The following is a 24,780-nucleotide window of genomic DNA, read 5'->3' on the forward strand; positions in this document are numbered from 1 at the left end:
AATTAACAGTGAAATCATAGTTCGATAAATGTTGCCGATACAAGAGAATTCGTCAACGCCCCGACTCAGCGTCACAGTTCACCAGAATAATCAAATAATGTGAAACTCGTATCAGTCGACAAGTCTGCGCTCGTTTCAAACATTGTAAACATGTTTCTGCTAGGAAAATTAATATTCCAGTTCGGCTCTGCTTTGCCAACGGGTGCGGCTTCGCACAATCGTCATGGATCTTCGGTTATAATCAATCGCCGCCTGTCGAACGACGAGACCGCACGTTCCGACGACTAAAGCTCGCGAACTTTCGTGATCCTGCTTCGTTATAGTATCGGAAACTTTTCTTCAGATTTATTAGAACGCGCGCTTCAAGCTTTTCTATTAACTCCAGTTCTATTAACCTTATCTTTACTCGAATCTTTAGTAGTTTCACGTTTAAAAAATTACCAAATTGTAAGAAAACGCGGAGATTCCTACGCTCGGAACGATCTCAGTTCTAAGAAACAGAAGCGAAGACACTCGAGGCTTTTATAAATTAGGTCCCTTCGTTAGCTACATTTCGTTATTTTGCCTACGAAAGTTTGAAGCTTTTTCGTGAAGAAAATTCGACAGTTGCAAGAAAGCATAAAATAGGAGTTCGTTGATCAAAATCAACGTGAATTCAATAACGAAGAAATGGACGAAATTCAAAAAGATGTTCCAGAAGAATCGACCGGCCTTCTGCACCCTAATCAGCATTCCCATCGAACGCTATCTCCTCAGGTATGAATACTTTTTATTTTCATTATTTTTTCGTTCGATAAGATAAGCGCCTCATTGAGATAGTCTCGCTCGCGCGACTTTCCTACTGTTCGTAACTTTTATCAGCAACGACGTGGACATAGACTATGTGTACTGTACATACATCGTATACTATGCACTTCGTGAAATCCTTGGAAAGAAACTTTTCTATTACCGCGATGTTCCGATATTACTTCGGACATTATGAATATTGCCCCAATTACTTGATAATCTTCGATTAAATCGAATTATACAATTAATATATATTCAGATTTTAATGTTTTGTTTCTCAAAGTTGCACCTACCAGAGCATCAGAGCACTTTTATTTCATCGTTGCAATTAATTATATTTTTTCTATTCTTTGACTTTCCTTCATTCCTCTGCTACGATGAATTGAATACCAATGAAGAATAAGGAAAATACTCTTGAAATATAATTATTGCAAACATTTGTGATACTACGGAAATAAGAAGCCTATCTTAACTATTTCTATTGACATTTCCTTTAATCAATCTACAACTCGATAACATTCGAAAGCAAAGAATAATCTTACGTTGAAGAAAGCTATCTGAAAGAAAGTATCTCCAAAATATCACGAAACATCGTGGTGGACACTGCGCAGATAAGAAGTATATCTCGTCTATGAACTATTATTCCATAAACTGAACTATTATTTAATCGACTTCGTATAAAAAGAAAAAGGGAAATCTTCCGTTCACGAGTGGTGAAGAAAAACATCTCCAAAATATAACCACAACAGAAATATCATAAAACATCGTGATACTCAAAACACTACATAGATAACATTGTCTATCCTAATCCTCTAATTACTTGGCTAAAAACAAAACACAAAGAATCGCAGATAGTTAAGAAGCACTGATATCGAAGTTTCCTCTAACAATATCAAACATCGTTGGATCATTTTCATCAATTTTTCCTCCTTCATCTTTTGCATACATGCACATACATCCTATACATACATAATTCTTAGGTGTAGAAAGAGAAACATTGCATAACCGGCGAAGAACAGCTCAACATCAGGCAGCATAATAATTAGTCGTTAATACGGCGTGCGCGCGAGATAATGAAGATAAAAGTTTTGATCATCATTAAAATGTTTTATCAATGACGCGCCTTATCACGTAGTCGCTTTGGTCGTGGATTGGCCGCTTTGGATTCGAGTTTAGCAAGGCCGAGTGGAATCCAGTAACGGTGGCACAATAATAATTGTTTAAACATATTGCGTCAATTGCGAGAGACAAGTCGAGTCGAACAACGTGTTTCGACAACGTGACTTTCGTTTGAAAGAGAAAAAAGTATATAGAAAATAATTTCAACACCAAACGATCGACGTTAGGATAGAGAAATTGGTTTGTTTAAAAATATTAGTCTCGTTGTGTATTGTCTAGATTTATCTTAACTGAAGATCGAATCTCTTGTTTACCAGAGAGATACTTTTTGTGTCGAGGCGAATTTATCCAGGTTTCTAGCACGTACTCGACTATTTCTTGTCTCTTTCTTTTTCTTTTTTTGGGCTTGTTATCTCATCGATGATATAATTTTTTATCTACGATACAAAAAAACAAGCAACAATGAAACATTCGTCACTGAGAATAATGATAAGCGAAGAGGGTCGTTTCATGGAAAATTCTTACAGGATCCAGTTAAGATCATCTGATCGGCTGTGGCTCTTGAAACAATACGATTACTCAGAAATAATTCTCGAAATTAATTAAAAGAGATCTTCCCAGATCGATTCTCTTAACAGATATTTTGCTTGCAAATAATTAACAACGATAAATACAGGAAATATATTTCCTTTTTGGAGATTAGATTAAATAAGTTAGAACAGGTAATTATGTTAACCCAAACGCGACTAGTATACTCGCATCAGATGATTGCCCATCTATTTTATTTTGTAATTTTTTCGCTTCAAATTGTTAATTTAAATCGTAAATAAAGGAAAAGTGACGTTACTTTTAAAAATATCATTAGAAAAATTTTATGTGTCTCACATTCTTCCCAATTGCATCTTTTTTTTTTTATACTCTCAGAGAAATGTATTTTTATTAATTATCAATAAAACAAAAACATATTTCTTCTGATATTTTTAAAAGGAAAACGTACGGCAATAAAACTTCAAGCTAATTTTGTTAAAACCGGATACGTTTATCGCTTCATTAATAATCTATAGAGTATAGTATTTTGTATATGTAAATCGAGCGTAGAAGGTATATATTATATTACATTTTCGTGGAAGTTTGATTAAAAGTCTGAGAATTTTCACGGTTTACTTTCGGTTAGGCACGATTGCTACATATCCGCTCGTTGATACGTGATCAACTGTATTCACTGACAGTAAAATCGGATTTGCGGGGCTTAGGCAGCGGTATTCTTGGAAGATCCTGTTTACTCGGTTTACTATCACGCTGCGAGCACGAACCGGGCAATTAGTAACTCCATGTCGCATTGTATACTGCAACTGTTGCTCGTTGTTTTTTGTTAACAAAGTCTTACACCGATAAAGATCACGATAAACAGCGATGCCCTGCATGTCATCCAATGGTTTAACCAGCCGATTTTATGATATACACTTTCTTTGATCAAACGAGTTTTCGCGCAAAGAAACTGTATTAACATATATTTGCATTGTTTATAGTATCCACTATATTTGTATCATATTGACATCGATATGATTATTCTATATTTCTCGTCTCTTTCTCTGTCCTATTGTCACAAAGTAGAACGATTATGTGTTTGGTCAGACAAGCGTAGTTAGAACGTTTTTCTGTATATTCTCAATGCTTATATATTGTCCGTTATTGAAAGTATTCATATTTTCAGCGACAATGTATTTTCACACCTGATGGCTTTTTAATTAGAACCGTCTTCATGAAGTCAAATGATTGTGTGTTCGACCAAACAGATGAGATTGAAATGTTTTGATACGTGTTCTGGATATTTATAAAATAATTTTTCATTTGAAACATTAATTTTTTTTTATGACGTTGTATTTTTACAGCCGACGAGTGTCAACCAGAATCGTTTTCGCGAAGTAGAACGATCACGTGTTTGATCAGACAGACTAGATCAGAACGCTTCGACACATTGTTCTTGATATTTATGTAACGATATATCATTCGCAGCATATTAATTTTTATAAAGTTATTTTACAAAATAAGTAATTTTTGTCTGCTGATTAAACCGAATGAAAACCGAAGCTCGAACGTGTTTTGAATTAACATTAGCAAGGTAGAGATATTTCTATTTTTGGATGACATTTCACGGAGAGTTGCGGCAAAATTCAAGTGTAGATAGTTCGTTGTGTTATTCCAGATGATTTGTCCATTGAGTTCCATTGTTAAAAGTTTCATTAAATCTGCGATAATTCGCTGCTCGTATGCTTCACGTTGTTATCGTTCAGCAGCATTATCTTTACAAATGAATTGTTTCCTACTTATGGTAATGTTATTGTTAATGTGTAACGTGGTTCAATGTCGAAGCTATCGCGAAGTTTTAAAAAATTGTATCAGCATTAGTGATCATTAGGTTACTCTAATTCGAAGGTAATCGTTTCAAAAAATTAGCCTTTTTATCACTGAATTGATTTAACAACGTCATTGATGTGACAGCATTGATTTTTTTAAAAACATCGATTTAATTATTTAATTATTTGTGTTAATTAACCGATTAAGAAAAGATAAAGAAAAGAGTAGATTATCTAAATAAGAAAGCAATTAAGGACATCGATTATCATCACGATCGAAAAGTATCACGATTTCAAATTTGATAGATTAAAAGTTAAAAACGAGAAATCTCGAATCTCGAGCTGTGTCTGTAGTATCGCTAAAACGACACGATCTATCATGATTTATTTCAGAGACTGCCAAAAGAAAATTTGTACTTTCTTTCTACGCTTTTACCTAAACCCATTATATTCGTATCTAATACCAACCACTCGGAGTCATTCAAAACTTTGTAATATTTCCCTGAGAGCTAAAAAGAGGAAAAGAAGCTGATCCTGGTATAATACGCTAATCAAATAATACGTTCACGTGTCGAGCCATAAAATTGACAGATGTTTGTGTTAGCGAAACATTGTACAACATTTCTGTTCTGAAATATTCTTCCGAATCTCCTGAAATATCTGCCAAAGAAAAACAGAAAAGAGGACTTCTGTTGTACATCTTCAGTGTATCCTATGACCTTTATCCTCGTCCATATCAAAATCGTTCTTCTCTCTTGAAACCAGAAACGAAATGGAAAGAGAAAACTTATATAAATCTTCAAATGAAAATTGTAAATTTTCATTAAAATATAGAGGATATAAAGAGAATTCTACAAAGCACCGCTAAGACTAAAAACAAAAGGAAGAAAATGTATCTCTGATTTTCCTTCGATCCAAACAGCCTAATACGATATATATCAAAGTTAACTCCAGCTGATCGACTCGTCAAATGTTTTAGATCTCCGAAATCGCGCAAGGCGCCGCACAACTAACGAAAAAATTACAAGGATGACACGTCCCTTATCGCGGCACGGGTGATCGCGGGCTCGAAAATCTCGCGCAGAAGCAATGGATCGAGCCGTGTTCCGTCGATGCGCGCGAGGCCGCTATCAAACGAAGGACGTGTAGGTGGTGCGAGCCGCGGCGAATCTATCGGATTTAGTTAATGTCCAGCGCTCCGTGGACTCGGATGTTGCATCGGCTGCGACTAGCCATGACAGACGAGCTCGCCTGACTGCACAAAACAACGCAAACGCTTCTATTCCTTTCTGCGACGTTTTCTTTTTTTTTATAAACCGCACAAAAAGAAACCATCGAATCTGTTAACGTACATCGAGTAACCTGTAGCCCAACGACTGATCGATAATACACAACAGAGAGAAAGCGAGAGAGTGAAAGAGGGTAAATTTCGTAGCTGCATACACGCTCGCTTCTCCATACGGAAAATTGTGCGGAGAAGCGTAATTTAATTCAAATAAATAATTGCCAAAATATATTTCATTTGACTTGATTTTACGAGCAAAATCAATTCCGTGGAAAATTGGTTACATTAATTGGATAGAAACTGATTCTGAAAAGAAAATTAATCGAAGGGGAAGTGACTCTGAAAAATATTAATCAGAAAGAAATAGATTCTGAAAAATCATTCCTACGATCTATTACATCGAGCAATCCTCTCTTCCTTCCTCTCTCTCTCTCCCTCTGTCTCTCTCTCTCTCTCTCTCTCTCTCTCTCTCTCTCTCTTCACTAACAGAAAATTAATTTCTGTAATCTTTTTTATTGGTTCTTCGATTATTTTTTTAATGAATTCTTTTGCTCGAGATTTGATTGCCTTTTGATATATGCCGGTGATTAATCGTGAAAAAGCTAGGTACGCGCGTGGCTCAACGATACATCGACGTAGTTCTGTGACCGGCATAGAACAGTCGCGGGATCCACGTGGACTCGACCGTACGTTTTTGCGTCTCGCATACCCGAATTGGAACTAGTCGCGGATTCTCGATCGTGACTGAAATTCAGTGAAAATTGGTGAAAACACGCTAACGTAACTTTATGTGACACGCTGAAGACCTAATCTCGGGAGACAAGTGTCTCTCTTCTTCATCGATCGGCGGATCCACGAGGTCATCGCGTTTCATCGTTCAGGTAAGTTCAATTTTATATGATATTTTTCTTCTCGATAGTTGAAACTTTGGCTTCGGCGAAGGTAAAAATGCTTCGAAACAAATGAAGGATATCGTAAATAAATTATTGTAATTGACGTTGAAGTCGCACTTTAATGGTAGGTTCTGTAAGGTAATGTGCATCGATTGTGACTAAAGGTGCGCCAACCGCGACCATTGAACGTAACTACGTTTCAGTCTGATTATAACCAAAGGTTAACTAAGAATAATAGAATTTTGAATTCGCGATACGAAGAGAAAATTTAGTCTCCGATATAAATAATACGCCTACAAAAAAAGTACTTGCACGTCGTTGTACTTTTCGTAAGATATACACAGATCTATGTATGTATATGTATATTATTGCATTGAAATGTGGAAAACGAGTACTTTTTATAACTACTATGTAGTAAATGTCAATTATGAATTGAATAAAATAGTGCGTAGAAATTCGACGAATAAAGGGTAAATTATGGAGGTTTCCATTCATGATCAATTACTCTAATCTCAAAAAACAAATATCGAACTTTCTCCGCCGTTTATCTTGCGTATCGCGACAAGCTCTCAGACCACAGTCCTTCAATTGTTTCAAGCGACACAAAGAGATAAAAGAAGGAAAAATTTACGATACAATGCTGCTTTCTCTGTTCCTGGTCAAATTCTCTGATGAAAAAAAGTAAATAAAACATCCTTCGTAAAATTTTCAAACGAAGAATGAGAGTAAATTAAATATTAAAAGATCAATTTGCTCGAGGACCAATTAGTGGCACCCGCAGCACAATTAAAGAAAAAAGAAATGTACAATCTAAATTACTCGAGTCCCGATAAATATTCCACGATATCTGCTTTAAAGCTTCGATACCTGAGGAGATTGCTTAATTTCTCTATATCTTTGCTGCAACCATTTCGTGATTCGTTCATTGATCATTCGAACATTCGTCGCACGACCGTTTCATTTCGTATGCAACGCTGTTAAATTCCTCTGTAAATTAACGATTCATCAAGCCATTATCTCAACCTGAAAATTGATACGGTTTGCAACTTGTTCGAATAATCGTATTGGTCGAAGTGTTGATGGGGTTTCATCGTAAATTCAAATTGAAATTTGCAATTCGGCTGGCGATGTCACTATGGTGGAGCCAGGCACGTTAGATGGTTCCTCTAGTTCCTGTGATCCTTGACCTTAAAACCTAGAATTCCGGACGAAACTCACGTTGAGTCCTCGAACGACCTTCGATCCACTTCCTATGAAACGGCCGTCGAGTTACTCGTTGCATTAAAAGCATCGTGTGTCTATTGGCTTTTTTTAAACGTCAATACACTTTTCACCTTTTAATAATTAAATTATTAGAGTTCGAAGAGTGCGAAAGAAAAAAGAAAATATATCGAGCTTTTAATATTACGATTTATATTACGCGGACAGTCGTCTAAACATTGGATATATCGGTTGAATCCGTTATTTTTCATTTATTTTGGGAAACATATCGCTCAAAAGCGAAGGTTCTTTTCGCGATATATTTTTTCCGTTTCATACATATTCAAGATGATAATTACGTTGATTTACATTGTTTGTTTGTTCTCCGATTAACACTTGTGTCATACGTAACGAGGTTCTATTTTTATCAATTGTCAGCCAGATGATAGTCTTTTTTCTATCTTTCAACCGGAAATACTGCGTTCATAATTTAAAACAGACTCGTGCTCGATGGAACGATTCCACGTGAGAATTTATTCACGAATTTTTCCGTATACCGAGCCTTGTGAATTTTCAACCGATTTTACAAAACGAAGACTCATCTTGGAATCAGAGATTCTAACGAGCAATAACCACGACAATTATAGTTAATTTCCCGGAATTTTTCTAAGCTAAATTTTACGTTAGAATAATCTCCGATCTGAAATACCTGCTGGGTAGCTTACAATATTTTATCAATCGATAGATGCTGATAAATCTCTACTTTCGAAATTATTCCTATCTGATTTCTTAAACAGCTTTTATAAGAATCAGCAAACGGGGTTATCCTTATCTACTTTGCAAGGAGACCTTGTGGAACCTTATACTCTACTAACACGAAAGAAAATAAAAAAATAATATAGGCAGATTGATATAATTCTATAGAGTTAACCATTTTTTGAATATATTACGTTTCTTAAACGAAACATTTTGAAATTTCATTGGCGCTATTATGAAGCTCAACTACGGCGATTATATCGATAAACTTTGAAAGAAATATGAAAATACACGTACGGTCTAAAAGATATTTAGTGCAAAGTATATATTTCGCGGAGATGATCAAAATATTTAAATACTCAATTATCTATTTGTTGAGAATTGTGGATCTTAATTGCCGAAATAAAAATAAAGGAACACTAAGGATACACTTAGAATTCATATTAAAATAGTTTTAGATTTATTTAATGAACGATTTCCAGGATCTTCGTCGATATACATTGGTCTCATCATCTTCCGTACCACACTGCCAACAGAACAGTACATTCATCCATACATACTTCTACACACTCATATTCACATACGTGTGTCACCACTACGCGGTCAATCTAGTCTAGCACATAAAATTACACATATTTCAATACTATTCTATTGATAAGTCTGAATATTCCGACTAATACTAACATAATCTTTTTATTGAACATCTGTTTGCTGTAGGTATATGTTTTCATATGTCACAAGTATATGTAAGTATAAGTATGTATGTCTTCTGTATTATAGTAAGTAATAACTTTTGTATACATATCTCGATTAATTTCAAAATCAATATAATCACAACAGCCGTATCTCATCGCAATGCTAATGAAGTTTCAAAATGTTTTGCTTAATCCGTACAATATACATACGAAAGTTTGTTGTCATAAGCGTTCAAATACTTTTGTGTATTCACACTGCATACTAATTTCCTATAGTATACGTTGACAGTTGGTAGATATCAGGTATGATTATCAAATCAGTTTCAAATTCCATCAACATAATCACGACAATCGTGTCCCATTACAGTATATCAATGAAATTTCACAAACTATAACATCTATATAAACACACTTATAATGTATTTATATTTCTATGTAAATAATATTCAAATATTTTCTTGAGCCAGCGTATTACCGACGAACGCTTACGTACGTTGTGTGTCGGATTTCCCGCTAGCTTAATTACAATAAATGGGACGAGAACGATCTTTTGCACGATAATGAGCGCAAGGTCGAGCCACCAAGTTATACGTTCCGTGTTTGAGGGCGGTGTGACCCGATCCTCCTTGGCTAAATCAGGGTTTTCATCGTAGAAATATGGCTCCATCGTCGTTGACCCCGTGAAACCGTCACCCTCTTTTATAGACCAGATGAATTTCTATATCCCTTTGTGTCGAATTCTATGAAAATTCCAGCTTCGTCGTAGCTGAGATTATTGTATCGCAAACTGCAGGAACTTAAACGCAAGAGAAATCGGAATAAAGGAAATCCGACGAGAGAGCTAAGGTTGCAGGAAGTTTGTAAATCAATTCAGGTTCCACAGTTGTCAAATGCATAAATTAGATTGGAAAGGTTTTTGGATGGTGAACTGACGTTTGAGAGAAGCTCGGTACGCGCGAGCTCGAAATACGAGAGTAAGCGAAAAGTTGAAGACTTGTTAGTCTTACTGCGACGACCGATAGCCGATTAATCAGTTTTTTGTCGCCGACTCTTACCGATCGATAGCCTACTAATCGGCTTTTTATCGCCGACAATCTTTCTCATTAATTGAGCAGTAATTTGTTATTTAGTACTAAGGTATCTTGCTCAATTGCGTCAGTTGCGTTGCTTTGCAAGCTCCCACAGTTTTATGCCAATTTGAGAAACTTACCGTTCGCGATGATCGAAAAGAATGGCATTGCAGAGTCTAAACCGAAACAGAGCCGACGCCAGGGAGAATCTGCGCCTGAGCTCGGACGGTCGGACGTATGTATACTGTTGAACAGCCAGCGGTCAGTAAAGTGTTAAGTATATGGAAGATTAGAATTTCAAATGTTGTAATATTCCAGAATTTAGATTTTTAGAGACTTAGTATGTGTCTGAGAATTTGTAGGCGTGTTCTAAAATTTAGATTCTGCAGCATTTGTTTTTACAATTCTCAAGTATCCGAGAATTTAGGCACCTGGGAACTCAGACGCGAGAACAAGTTCGACAATTTTTTTAATATTCGAAAACTTCGGCTCTTCGTGCTCTTAAAATATTCGTAAGTTTAGGTTGCAGAATTTTTTACGGCAACTTCGGATTCAGGGTATTTTTAAATAATAGTAAACTTAGAAATCTCAGCGGAGAAGCTAAATTCAGGGACACCTCGATACGGAAAAGTTTACCAACGGTTTATCGATAAAAGGTATATCGCGAACGAGTCGCGAATGACCCAGAATTTCGCTAGCAATCGTTGAATACACAATTCCTACAACTCAGAAGACTTAAATGCGGAGTAATATGACTGATAATCTTATTCACCTTGTTAATTGCTCATCAGAAGACGAGCCTACATTGGAAATAGAAGGACGATACGTATAAATAATTCAGTGTTTGTTCATCGAACGTGCGTCTTGTTTGTCATTGTTGTTATAAGAACCGGTTCATATCACTTGCTATGAATTACGGATGCCTTAAAAATCCTTCAATTATCGTCCACAACCACAATTTTCAAATTCATGCACTTTTTTCTCCAAGACGATCGTGTGATTCTATTGTATCTATGGTATCGTACATCTATCTATTCGTATCCATAATTCTTCAAATCTTGAATATATCACAATTTTCAAGTTACAATACGTAACAGAAAAATCTCATTATTAGAAAGGAGAAGGCAAGGAAGAACACTTGTGGCCAAGGACTCTGCAAGTGAACTTCATATACATTTTTCCAACATCTACGTTCGAATTCATTGTTCGAGTTTCCTGTTAAATCCCGAAGAGCGTGTTAGCCACTAATTGTTACTTTAAACCGTGCAGAATCGTTAAATTTTCCGTAATTAGACTTACGATGGATTATGGTTATAGTAGATGAAGAATCATTCGTTGGAATTTTTCATCATAATTCGTCGGAATGTGTTCCTTGACTCGTTGAGATCATGAAACTCGTGAATTTTCCACCCGTTTTACGAAAGCAGAATTATCCTAGAAATTTTAACAAACCATAATCGCACTTAATTTTCTTGCAATTTTTACAATTTCTCTCTTTCTCGACGATTTTCTTGTTGTGTCTCGAATAAAAGTTTCAATGCTTGTTTGTCGATCTTTTTCAGAGAGCAAACTCGATGAGAGACAGGAGGGCACTTGAGAAAATAGTTGCGAAGTAAATACAGGAAGATCGAGCAAGTGAAGGTGAAGTGAATCGGGGAAGTTAAAGGATAGGAACTCGAGGAAGTGAAGTAGAAGAATCGATTTGGACAAATTGGTAGAACGTTCGTTGGATTATGGAACAAGAACAGGATACAAAAATGAAAAGCTCGGCGGACTATGTAAAGGCCATTGAGAGCGGCGCTCAACCGTCTCAGGTGACTACGTTCTCTGTGAAACGAGAGCTGCTTCTAAACTTTGGCTGATCTACGCGGAAACTTGTATTTGGTGTCTTGTACAGTGTGTTAATAAATTTTGTTACAAGCAACGAGCCTCCGCTATTCTATTTTTAAATTATTTTTCTTTCTCTTTGTGAGAATCGAATGTTTCTTTGACCAGGATACTTAAAAAATACTAGGAAAGATAAGCAAGGGATTATGTTCAGGGAAAGGGATTTGTTTCAAATATTATGTTTAAAGACACTTCAATTTGGGAAACATCGATGGAGGAAATTTAAATTTGGGAAACATCGATGGAGGAAATTTAAATTTGGGAAACATTAAATGTAAAAATCCTAGGTGCAAAGAAACTTAGGTCATACTATGTATTTTCTTTAGGTATTTCAGAATAACTTAAATTTAATAAATTCCAGGAAGAAAATTGGATCAAGATACTCTAGGTATTTCACAGTTCAAAGGATTCTAAGTGTAAAGAAATTTAGATTATTGTACCATTAAAAAGTTAAATTATAGTACAGTGAATATGTAAATTTAAACGACTTGAGCTATAAAAGGATTTAGATTATAGTACTTTATTTAAATACTTGAGAACAACTTAAGTTTAATAAATTCCAGGAAGAAAATTGGACCAAGATACTCTAGGTATTTGACAGTTCAAAGAATTCTAAGTGTAAAGAAATTTAGATTATAGTACCATTAAAAAGTTAAATTATAGTATATTAAAAATGTAAATTTAAACGATTTCAGCTACAAAAGGATTTAGATTACAGTATTTTATTTAGATACTTGAGAACAACTTAAGTTTAATAAATTCCAGGAAGAAAATTCGACCAAGATACTCTAGGTATTTGACAGTTCAAAGGATTCTAAGTATAAAGAAATTTAGATTATAGTACCATTAAAAAGTTAAATTATAGTATATTAAAAATGTAAATTTAAACGATTTCAGCTATAAAAGGATTTAGATTATAGTATTTTATTTAGATACTTGAGAACAACTTATAAACATAGTATAACATATAACATATAACATAGTATAAAGAAATTTAGATTATAGTACCATTAAAAAGTTAAATTATAGTATATTAAAAATGTAAATTTAAACGATTTCAGCTACAAAAGGATTTAGATTACAGTATTTTATTTAGATACTTGAGAACAACTTAAGTTTAATAAATTCCAGGAAGAAAATTGAACCAAGATACTCTAGGTATTTCACAGTTCAAAGGATTCTAAGTGTAAAGAAATTTAGATTATAGTACCATTAAAAAGTTAAATTATAGTATATTAAAAATGTAAATTTAAACGATTTCAGCTACAAAAGGATTTAGATTACGATATTGTAAATATTTGAGAACTAAAGTTCTAGAGATTCCGGAAACAAAATAATTAGTATTAAAATGATCCAAGAATTTACAGAAGAGTGTAAATTTGACGATTTTAGCATCAGAAAAGATCGCTAATTTAAAAAACAATCTTTTCGCAGGTTATTGAAACGACGGTGTACAAACGACGATGGGCGATTCTAATGATCTTCGTGCTGTACAGCGCCAGCAACGCGATGCAGTGGATCCAATACAGCATCATCGCGAACATCATAATGGTCTATTACGACGTGTCCAGTTTTTCAGTTGACATGACTAGCATGATCTACATGATAACTTACATTCCGTTCATCTTTCCAGCGAGCTATCTGCTCGACAGATTCGTAAGTGCGATCAGCAAAGTTGCATTTGATCAACTTCGGCCGTTTTATTTAAAGAATCGTCTGGAAAAATTGATATCCTTAAATCGTGTTTATCTATGCATGAGCCGAGTTTATCGTAACAGAAATATTTTAAATCAGTTAATTTAACTCGATCGGAAGTTTAATCTAATCTGCTTCGTTATCGAGCGCGATATCTCGGAGAGTATCTTTATATTTATATAAAAATTGTTCATTCTCGTTGCATTTCGAAAGTTGTTGATAAGGAAATGAAAGAAAAAATTATCGAAGAACGTATAAAAATACAAAACAGTTGCATTCGATATTTTTTTCCTTAATGCTTCTTTCAATTATTATGTATTTAATGTGCATGTTATACTTTAATTGCATTGTAATCTGATTCTGAAAATGATTATCTGTCTCTTTGTTTTCTTCTCTTTCTTTAAGTCTTTCTGGGATGTTAGTTCTCTCGAAACGTAAAGCATGGACATCATTTATAAGGAAATTCGATTATATGCTTTGGGGATTAGTGGATCAGGAGTGGGCTGTAAATTTACGTGCGGAGGAAGATAATTCGATTAAGCAGATTGAGTTTGTTAAGTCCGAAGATTTCGAAATACAAGGAAAATATCGTATTTACCATTTCGGTAAAACAAACGTAATAACTTGAATTAATAATTGTTCTCACCCCGCTTTATGATCTTTGACGATCATAATGTCGATGGTATCTCTGTACGAAACAGACCCGACAGATTTGATTATTTACCTACAAATGTCTGAAATTAAAAATTATCTGCCGTAACAAAATAATCCTCTATCAAAAATATGAACATCGAAGTATATTAAAATCCTCGTACGAACACGTTATACTTTAAATGCACAACGAATTAAATCTACGCAATTTTTCTATTCGAAGATCAATAATCTTCCTTACATCAATTTTCTTCAAAACAGATAACTTTATTTTACAAAATTCCTCTATTCGAATAATATTTCGGAAAATGTACATTTCTTTAAAAAATATATTTTCTTCTCTAGTGTTAATTTTCCTCGTGATAAATAACTTCAAAATTCTGGAAAAAATCTTCCATTTATTCACATTGTAATATTTTTCTTTTTTATTTTTACAGAAAATAAATAAAATGAATCGTTGATTTCAGGGGCTCAGGTTCGCAGCTTTGGCAGGAGCAATCGGAACCACGCTCGGTTCCTGGATAAAAGTGTTCAGCGTGAGTCCAGATCGGTTCTGGATTACTTTCGCCGGTCAAACATTCGTCGCTGTGAGTCAAGCGTTCGTGCTGTCGGTGCCAGCACGTTTGGCGGCTGTTTGGTTCGGCCCGGACCAGGTCAGCAGCGCGTGCAGCATCGGCGTTTTTGGAAATCAGGTCAGTCACTGTCGGATCGAAAAATTTCCAACTAACTTCGTATCGGTTGCATGCTTCGCAAAATTAAAATCGAATGGATACGATGGATATTGATAGTAGCAGACCGAAGAATCACCTTTGACAGAAAAGATAAATGTTTTTACATGTTCCTTTTGGAGGATGTTTCAAAATTCTTCTGAGCCAACCTACTACGGTCTTTCAATATTTCTAGCCTAATTTTGCTTCCATTTCGATAGATGAAGAAGTTTCAATCTTTTAAGAAAAGTTCTAGGAACATCGAAACAAGAATTTATACGTATTAAAAGCGATCCTTTCGCATCTTTCCTCGAATTTAAGAAATTTCTTAAGAAGCCAAAGTACGTCCGGATTAATTTATTAATAATTTAATACAATTGAATAATTTACTGGTAAAATCTCTAACACGAAACATTTCAACTCGTTAAAGTGTTTAATTCCACAATCTTTGATCTTGCACATCCTTTTCGAGGTAACTGAAACGCGATACCTCTTACGAAACAAGTTCGCTTTCATCATGTCTATTCCCCATAACTCAATTCTCGAATACGTAAACCAATTGGAATTACTCGCTCGAGAATTAACAGCCAATTATATGAACAGGCCAGTGAACTATCCTTCACCAATTAATTAGTGCACTCTGTTGAACATGATCCTTGCGAACGTCGTTTTACAGTCTGCTTCATCTATGTACTGTTTCAAAGCGCTATACTGAGAAAGGCATTGCACATTATCATATCAGACTATTGTCTCAATTACCGTCTCAAAAGTCAGCGTCCATCAATTTACGACGATGATTCCTCCACTTTGATCGATTGACCGCGGTAACAGAAATGCGTATCAAATGCACACGATTTCCATAAATGGTGTCATCAGTAAGTGGATCTGTACGACTCCGTGATAGTTGTTGAATAATGGTGGCGATAAATGGAGCTCGAGTGCACAATACCTGTGTGGTAGAACTGTATTTGGAGGGACAGGCTCGTTGAAGAGTTAAGCAGTGATTAGATGGGAAACAGAGTCGAACCGTGCACCCACGTTTCATTTCGCGGCGGCATAAGGGGATCCTGGACCCCATCCAGCGAATTAAAGAACGACCACATTGCAACAAGCTACACACCCCTTTCCACCAGTTTCTCCCCCCGGGGAGATAATCTGTTCAAGGTGCATTGTCGACGAGATTACTTTGTTACGAGCTGCGTGCCTTCGTATGGACGAAGATTATTTAAACTTCTTTCCGCTCGAAAGATTTATATTTTACCTTCGATGTTTTCCCGAATTTCTGCTTTCTACTTGAATTATCGGAGGTGTTGAGTTAGTTGGAAAATTTATGGAAAAATTTATAGGAAAAATTGAAGTTATGAATGTTGATGCGTAGGTGAAAAAGAGATTTATATGCAAAATACTATGCGAAATATCGAAAATAGAGTATTCATGGTTATAGTGTTCAGAATCGAATTTCCAATCAGATTCCACTGCTTCGCTTAACGACGCGAAAGTAATTATATATTTGTATTTTATTCCAAATGATTCTCTTTCGTCTTATCAAATAATAAATATATAGGATACGATAGAATATATCGATAATTAAAAATTAATCTATTTTCCAACTAAGAAATCGAACATTCCGCTTGTCCTCTAAGAAATGGAGCACGCGATAAAACTTTTATTAGAAATTCCTATTTGCCGTACGGTATTAACGAAGAAATACGCGATGGCTATCGTAAAATTGATATAAATGATCGTTGACCTTGCTATTTATGACGTATCACCGCCCGTACAAGTTCGCCACGGTTCTCGCAAGCTTTCGAGAGCGGAACTCTCGTCGGAATCGCTCGTGATGAGCTGAAAAGAATAATGATCTGTCACTTCCTTGGAATAACAACAATGGGCGTCGAGCATCTCTCCACACGTCAGCAATTTCATTACAAAACTTTCCTACCAAACATGCGACTATAAATAACATTCTCCCTTTTCATTTGGAAAAATTCCATCATCTTCCATGTCTCGTACTTTCCATTCTTATTTTTAAACGGAAGCTGACTTTTACATATACTTTTATTATTTATAGAAAATCAGAATAATCGTTCCGTTATTTTCAGTTGGGCATAGCAATCGGTTTTCTCTTTCCACCGATGCTGGTGCAAAACAGCGAAGATCCCAACGTAATTGGCCGAGGACTGCACGTGATGTTCTATATCGTCGCTGCTTTTACCACTACTATTCTGGTTCTTATACTTCTATGTGCGTGTAATAACCATAAACTTAAGATTGGAAATTCCTCGAAACGATGTTTCACAGCTAAACGATATTGCTCATCGTTTGGATGAGAATAACGATAAAATTTTTCTTTCAGTTTTCAAGTCTGAACCACCGATTCCTCCGAGTCCAGCGCAAGCTGTACAAAGGGAGGCTGAATCCACGGGAAGCTTCTTCGTCTCTGTGAGGAAACTAGTGACAAACACGGGTTACTTGTTATTGTTGCTCAGCTACGGCATCAACGTGGGTGTGTTTTACGCTATCAGCACGCTCCTCAATCACATAGTTCTTCAATACTTCCCTGTGAGTCTTTTGGCTTCTTTCCTTTATTTATTACCCTCCTTTGATTCTCATATTTTGTTTAATTAGAAAGCTAATTTTACCATTAATATTATCGTTGTATTTTTATTTATTTTCCGCATAAATTTATGAAATTTCAAAGTTTAGTTTAATAAATCTGTATTGTCGATCCGCAAATATTTAGAATCATGAACAAGACGCTGGAAGAATCGGCTTGACCATCGTGTGCGCCGGTATGTTGGGCTCTGTGGTGTGTGGCATTGTACTCGATAAAACGCACAAATTTAAGTGAGTAAATCTGACAAATACATGGAACAAAAGAGCGTGCTTAACAGGTGGCCTGAACTTTAATTTGAAATCTATTTGCAGAGAGACAACATTGGGTGTGTATCTTCTCTCATTCTTTGGCATGATCATATTCACGTTCACGATAGACACCAGTGAAATATATATTATTTACATAACAGCTGGCATGTTAGGGTAAGTGCAAAGCTACTACCCCTCTGATCTTTTGAAATATTATTTAATTTTAGAAATCACTTCTATGAATTTTAATATAGCAGTTTCATGCGACTCTAGTTGAAGTATTTTTTATTTTTACTTTTTCTACAGCATTTTATTCTCATTGAGATTCCCCTATCCAAATGAACAATTTCCAATAACCCCCAAACATTGAACAGAATTCTTTAAAAATGTTTCTAAATAAGAATTTTATTTAAAAAAAATATTGTAATGTAATATCAAATTCCATAAAAAATTCAACGTTTATTTTCCAAATTTTCTAGATTCTTCATGACCGGTTACCTTCCCGTGGGATTCGAGTTCGCTGCAGAGTTAACATACCCAGAACCGGAGGGAACCTCCACTGGTTTATTAAACGCAGTGTGTCAAATATTCGGTATTGTCTTCACGATTTTCTACGGTTATTGCCTGAACGAGTGGGGCGACTTCTGGGCGAACATCTTTCTTTGTGGCACGTTGGCCCTCGGCACGTTCCTCACCATCATCATTCCCAACGATCTTCGAAGGCAGAAGGCCAAGTTTTAAGCGTTGATCTTTCGTGGTCGAAGGTTAATTGACAGAAAGCCGGAGGAACGATTGACTAGTCTTCTTTGTGATCGATGATATTGCGAAAGTATAGCTTCCGCGTCAAAGGATGATTATTTTTAAAGCGGATGAGACAGATGAATTATCAAAGGCTGATCAGAAATGGTTGATTCTGTTAAAATATTAGATAAGATAGGTCCTCACAGCTCACGTTTCTTATTGTTATTATTATTATTATTATTATTTCTTTTTTCTACATGCACGGTATTTCTTTAATTTACAAGTTGCAAGTAACTTCACTAGAATGTTTAAAAAGACTTCAGACGTACAAGACGACAGGATACTGATGTATCTCCAAATCTTAATGATATAGATCACCATTAAGAAGAAACACATATGTTCAAATATCATTTTAAGCGAACATACGAGGTAGAAGAGGATTAAAGTAATAACAACGGTAGTCTACATAAGTAAACAATAACGTTGGGCATGGTTCATGATCTGAAATCGTACTGAAATATTTCACGTAGCCTGGTAGCTGAAGAGATCGGAATAGATTTACGAATGAGATTAATCGTGATATCGTCGACTATTCGAGCTTAGAGAATCAATGGCCTATGCTCAGACATAGTATCTTTTCTAATGTTTCTTCTTCTTTGTACTGTGGCGACTCTTCAGTATCGTGGGGTGAGCCTATTGCGTGTAGGTAACGCGTGGAATTCCTCTGTTGCGCCTTAAGCGAAGGAAAATCGAATGTAGAGCAAGCTACAGAGCCAGTTTTCACGTAGTTTTAAGGGTCAGACACTCTCATCTCGTTATTCGTGTTGTTTGATGATTCCAAAAACGAGTTTCACCGAAGATCCTATCTTTTCTTTTTTTACTTGTAGTGCCATCAGTATTAATGCCATTCAGTGTTTTCTGTGGCTCTGATGAATGTAAACTGTTGGCCATAAGTATTATTGTTGTAAAAGTATAACAAATTTTATTTTATTTGATACTGTACATTGTGCGATGCGAAAGAAATAAGACTAATATAGGGGAGTAACAAGAAAATAGAAGCAACGAAATATTAGAAAGTATCATAATACTTATGGCAGACAATGTATAACTTGAGTTAACTTTCGCACTCTGAGACCTTAAACGATACGAATTACGACGAGAGAATTTAGCGTTATTACGATTGCCGTTCCGAACGAAAGCTAGTATTCGCTGAAATAGCGATGAGTCGTTGAAGATAGTATTTTCGTGGAAATCGAGGAGGAACGGAAAGGATAGTATCGATAATAATGATACTTGTAGCGAATAGATCATTCCAGAAATATTATCGAGATGCTGTGCATCCGAGCGATGAGTAAAATCTACTTATTCTTGTTACTCGTGTAAATGTTTTAATCGAATAAGTAGAGTAGATCTCTAAATATTGATCTTTGTGGCGTACAAATCTATCATATTATATTTCCTCGATCGACGTAACTTGCGCAGAGTGTACCGTACAGGATCTTAATAAGCGTTCGCGAAGCTGTTTGATCTTCAGTAATCATACTTAGGTTGCTCATTCGCGATAAAACCGAAGCAATGCGGAAGATATCGATGGAAGCAGTATTTTTGAAACGCAAATGAGATAACGAATGTTACATAGTTGTGGAAAAAGTCTTTCAAAATTTGTAAATTTGCCTTTTAAAAATTACTGTACTCGTATTTAGAAATTTACTGTAAATGATTCTATCAATTTAGTTCTATGGTTGAATCGAGTGGAAGATGAAATGACATGGAAGATGATTTTAATAGAATCGAGCGGTTTTTACGGTCTATCCGGTTTAATAAGAATTTTCGATAATTCAATGACCCAGAAACGGCGCGAAATATGCGACCCATCGAAGGAGCAGATCGCTCCACTAGCACAGAAACTCGATTTACAAGGTGGTCGCCTCAAGCCCCGATTAAGCTTGCCTGAAATTATCGAGGAAAAATTAATTATCGCGCGAAGGTCGATTTGGACAAGCTAACAGATACCTGAAAATCAATTTTTCTCCTAGTTGAAAGTGGTTTATAGGGAGCGTTGAAACGTCGTTAGACTTCGGATTCTATTTTAGATTACAGAGAATCGATGTTATCATTATTATATAGAGCTAGATCTAGAATAAAGCATTTCGCCCGTTTCGAATATTTCCTCTAACAAAACAAACGACAATAATCGTAGCTACGCGTACAAAACGAGTATTAAGAGAAACATTGTGAAACACTGTAGTGGTAATTGTCGTAGATCACCGATGTGTGTACTAATTGTGTGCTATTTTTTATAGGATATTATCGTGTGTCCTAAAGTCGCGGGGCCAGTCGCGTAGAAACGAAAAAGATTGACAATAAACCTATCAGTAAGAGAAACAAGGATTTCAGATCGATAGAGATATAGCTTTCTTCTATTTTTGTAACATTCCGAACGCAGAGAAACATTCAAAGTAAAATTGCACACCGTTTACTTTCGCTTGTGTTCTTAGATTTTTTACATTAAAAAGAAAGAAAAAAGAAAAAACAGGAAGAACCAGTTGTTCTACTTTCTTCACTTGCAAAGATGCATTAAACGCGATGAAAAATCTCCCAGGAACAAAAGTTCCCGGAGATGTTTGTCAATTAATTGTCACGAATTTTTCAAAGAATCGAAATCACAAAACGAATGGACAATTCGAAGATTTACAGATATAGAGGCACACGTGTACGGATATATGTGTATATTTTGTCAAATCGATGTGTATATTTCACGTGTGTATTTTATTCGAAGTCGTGTACGTCTCTGTGCAAAACTGTTTCAAACATATCTTTTATAGAACGATATTATTGAACAATATTAACGCGTTGACTGCCACGTGTTTTTGTACAAACGAATTTTGTACACCGGAAGCCTCAACAGGTCACAAAATACTGCACAGCAACATTTGATTCTTATAACCTATTATATTATATTTGCGCGCTTTTTCTCTGACAATATTACATAAGTCACTCACATTAGAAATTTCTCAGTCATAATCTATTTATTTGAACCATTTTAAAAAATTTGATGACATGGATCACCGATGACCATCGTAGCAGTTAACGTGTTTAAGATTGTTACGATAGTTACCATATCTCGATGTAATTTAAAGACAATATTAAATGTTAACACGTGTCGAGTTTGTTAAATAGTCTGCTAAACAGATGTACCGATAATCGATAATGAGGAGTTTCGGATGGTTTTTAGTAGAGCCAGCTTTTTTTAATTGAGATAGGTTATTCGTGAATACGCGCTTTTATTTGTGTAGAGAAATAGGAATGTAGAAATCGGAAGCTTGCTGCCGAAGAAATATGTAAGATGCGTGGAAGGTTTTATTGCGATCTCGTTTAACTAATTTTGCTGCATCAGCAACGACTAACTTTTTTATTGAAACGAAAACTATACAACGTACGTACTTTCGTATATCCGAGTGGATGTTTTATTAACTGATTAACGTCGAAACGGTAAAATAACGCATAAAGGTTACGTAAATGCAACATCATTGAAAAACGTGTATTATTTACGCGTTACTTTGCCAAGGTAGGAAAAACTGTTAAAGTATCAGATACTTTACAAAGTCACTATTCGAGTTGCAAAATTTCCATGATTAAAGAAAAATGTGAAGCTATCGAAAAGCTACCATCTCACTAATTTCGGCGAGCTTGAAATATGTTATCAAGGTCATCGTTTTGAACAACTTTTCCCTATACATATAACAGGTGTTCTGTTCCAGTTTTCGAGTTATACACAAAAGCTCCTTTGATATTATATATATACTTTACTTCTATATTTTATACAAAATTGTACATTAACATTACAAAGTACATTAAGATTGTACATTAGACATTGTAATTGAAGAGTGCTTGTTGAAACGCTGAAAGTAAACTTACGCACAAATGTAGTCCAAATTCATGAAACAGAACAAGTGTGTCTGTAGAAAAGCACGTACGTGCCACCTCTTAGTTGTAGATAAAACTCAATGTTCCATTCGTTTAAGTAGATGGCATGTACAAAAGCCATAAATCACTTAACTAACGTCTATTGGCGCTTATATTTTTTTCCATAGAGGCAACGTTTTAACACCATTTTCTAACGTTATTGTTAACTACTTAGAAAGGATAATTGCACTTAGCTACTATACTGTAGTATTCTCAGTTGGTACATTTTGATTGGAACATTTTTCAATAAAAATCGAAATTTTCTTTTGCCATTCAATGTTACCACTTATAATGTTGTGTACAAACACTCTTCGATTATTGCGTGCATATAGATGTGCGTTTCCAAATTAAAACTTTGTCAATGTAGTTGCATCGTTATCGGTAAGTGCCTCTCATGGTAACCGAGTACGCTTGTAACAAATAGAATTTGACAAAATTTCTAATGGAATGCACATCGTACTTATTCGTAACTTGGAATTTTCTCTTCTTTTTAACGTCACTGAATTTTAATCGCTGATTTATATTACCGCCGTCACTTACGTAACCACTAACGCTACTTATTTGGAATTCAGTGACTGGAGCTTTTATTATTTTTCCCATTGTTTATACGTTACTATGGAGATAAAAAATGCGACGTTAAAATTTACGGGGAGATAACAGATTCGACAGCTTCACAAGATATATATGATACGAAATATACCTTTGTGTATAACTTGAAAATTAAAATAAAGTACCCATTATATGTACAGGCAAAAATTGTTTAGAACGTACCTTTTCGATAGGTTGACCAAAACAAAATAATTTATCATTAATCAATTTGTTCAATCTTTACAAAATCCTAGACTCTAAATGCAAAAAAAGGAATGAATCAAACCTTCAGATTTTCTCTTCTGGGTTGCAATGTTAAAAGGATTCGATAATATAAATTAACCAAGAGAGTGGTAAGAGTCGTGTTGCGTTAACGTAACATTAGTCGATAATGAGTTAAGCAAGTTAACAGTCACTGAATGACTGACTGGTTCGTTTTATTCTTTTCTTGCTCTCTTTTTCTCGAGATATACTTCTATTTACCTCCTAAGAATTGATTGATGAATTTTTGTCGTATTAAATCCTCAGACGAGAAAAAGAGAATAAAGTAAAAATAAATCGAGTTTGGAATATGATTCGTCCTTGATTGACCGACCAACGATATTATAGTCTTCCGTTCTTTTTTTTAATTTCGCATCTTCGAACGTCGTATTTATTATTCGTTGGCCGCTCATTTTGTAATTAAATTTTAAGCTCGCAACGCGTTTCCATTTGTTTCCTCCTCCCACGAGCGTATTAATTTTTATGCGAAATCGTCTTGCGCGTTCTCCCTAAATAGCAGGAAACGCGCACGACAAAAGTCAAATAAAAGTCTCTGTGATTGTTGACAATATCCGCTATTTGATTATCGTTTGAATATGTAGAGCGATAAGATGCTTCGAAGATTTAAAGCTTTAAGATTAATCTGTATGTTATTGTTACCGTGTAGTCCCGTTACATACAAATTGAGAAATAAATATATTGAGAAATATTTACGATACAATTGTGTCACTTTTATCGTTACTCCATTTTCATTACAGATACCAGAAAAAATTAATTAAGGCTATATTAACTCTTTACACTCTGAGAATTATTTAATTTGATCAATTTAATTCAACACATCTTTACTTTTGAAATAGACATCTTTTTGATAAAAAATGGAATTATAATCGTTCACAAATTTATTTATACAATAATCTTCTCCACTTTTCTATTTCTTCATCATTGAAAAAAAATCAGATGAAAAGCTTTCACATTACCAATTATCAAAAAGATGAAAGTGCAAATTTTGTTGGAATAAGAATTACAAATATCTGTCAATTTTAATTATACACATAAATTATTATTTTAATTATAATTATACACGTAAAAATATCCGCATAATCAATTATTAAGAAGCTGTGCGATTAAATATATTTTTTCAAAACATCTTTTTAATTAATTTCTTATCTTATATTCGTATCTTATATTCTTATATTCTCCTAATATGAAACTTTATTTTCGAGAGTGTTGAGCGCCTTTGAAGGCTCTCTTCTAACAA

General features: G+C 35.0%; 1 protein-coding gene and 1 long non-coding RNA gene across 3 annotated transcripts; one reads left to right on the plus strand and one right to left on the minus strand.

Annotated features, from left to right (window-relative positions):
• The first annotated feature begins 538 nt into the window (after positions 1-538).
• Positions 539-24,243, plus strand: LOC126921748 (uncharacterized MFS-type transporter C09D4.1). Of its 2 annotated transcripts, XM_050733589.1 has the most exons (9): positions 5,407-6,428; positions 11,724-11,975; positions 13,483-13,704; positions 14,862-15,086; positions 17,204-17,345; positions 17,458-17,663; positions 17,845-17,948; positions 18,030-18,140; positions 18,446-24,243. In XM_050733589.1, the coding sequence occupies exons 2-9, from the start codon at positions 11,895-11,897 to the stop codon at positions 18,705-18,707; spliced, it is 1,353 nt and encodes a 450-aa protein (XP_050589546.1). In that variant the 5' UTR covers positions 5,407-6,428; positions 11,724-11,894; the 3' UTR covers positions 18,708-24,243. The 2 variants fall into 2 exon arrangements, with proteins under 2 accessions (XP_050589545.1, XP_050589546.1); XM_050733588.1 differs by lacking the exons at positions 5,407-6,428; positions 11,724-11,975 and adding an exon at positions 539-756.
• Positions 13,633-14,509, minus strand: LOC126921811 (uncharacterized). Its single transcript, XR_007712567.1, has 2 exons — positions 14,390-14,509; positions 13,633-13,764 (listed from the first exon to the last, which is right to left on the minus strand). It is a non-coding gene; the product is annotated as an uncharacterized LOC126921811 (long non-coding RNA).
• Positions 24,244-24,780: the final 537 nt, after the last annotated feature.

This window comes from Bombus affinis, chromosome 11, assembly GCF_024516045.1.
Source record: "Bombus affinis isolate iyBomAffi1 chromosome 11, iyBomAffi1.2, whole genome shotgun sequence".
NCBI classification, from domain to species: domain Eukaryota; kingdom Metazoa; phylum Arthropoda; class Insecta; order Hymenoptera; family Apidae; genus Bombus; species Bombus affinis.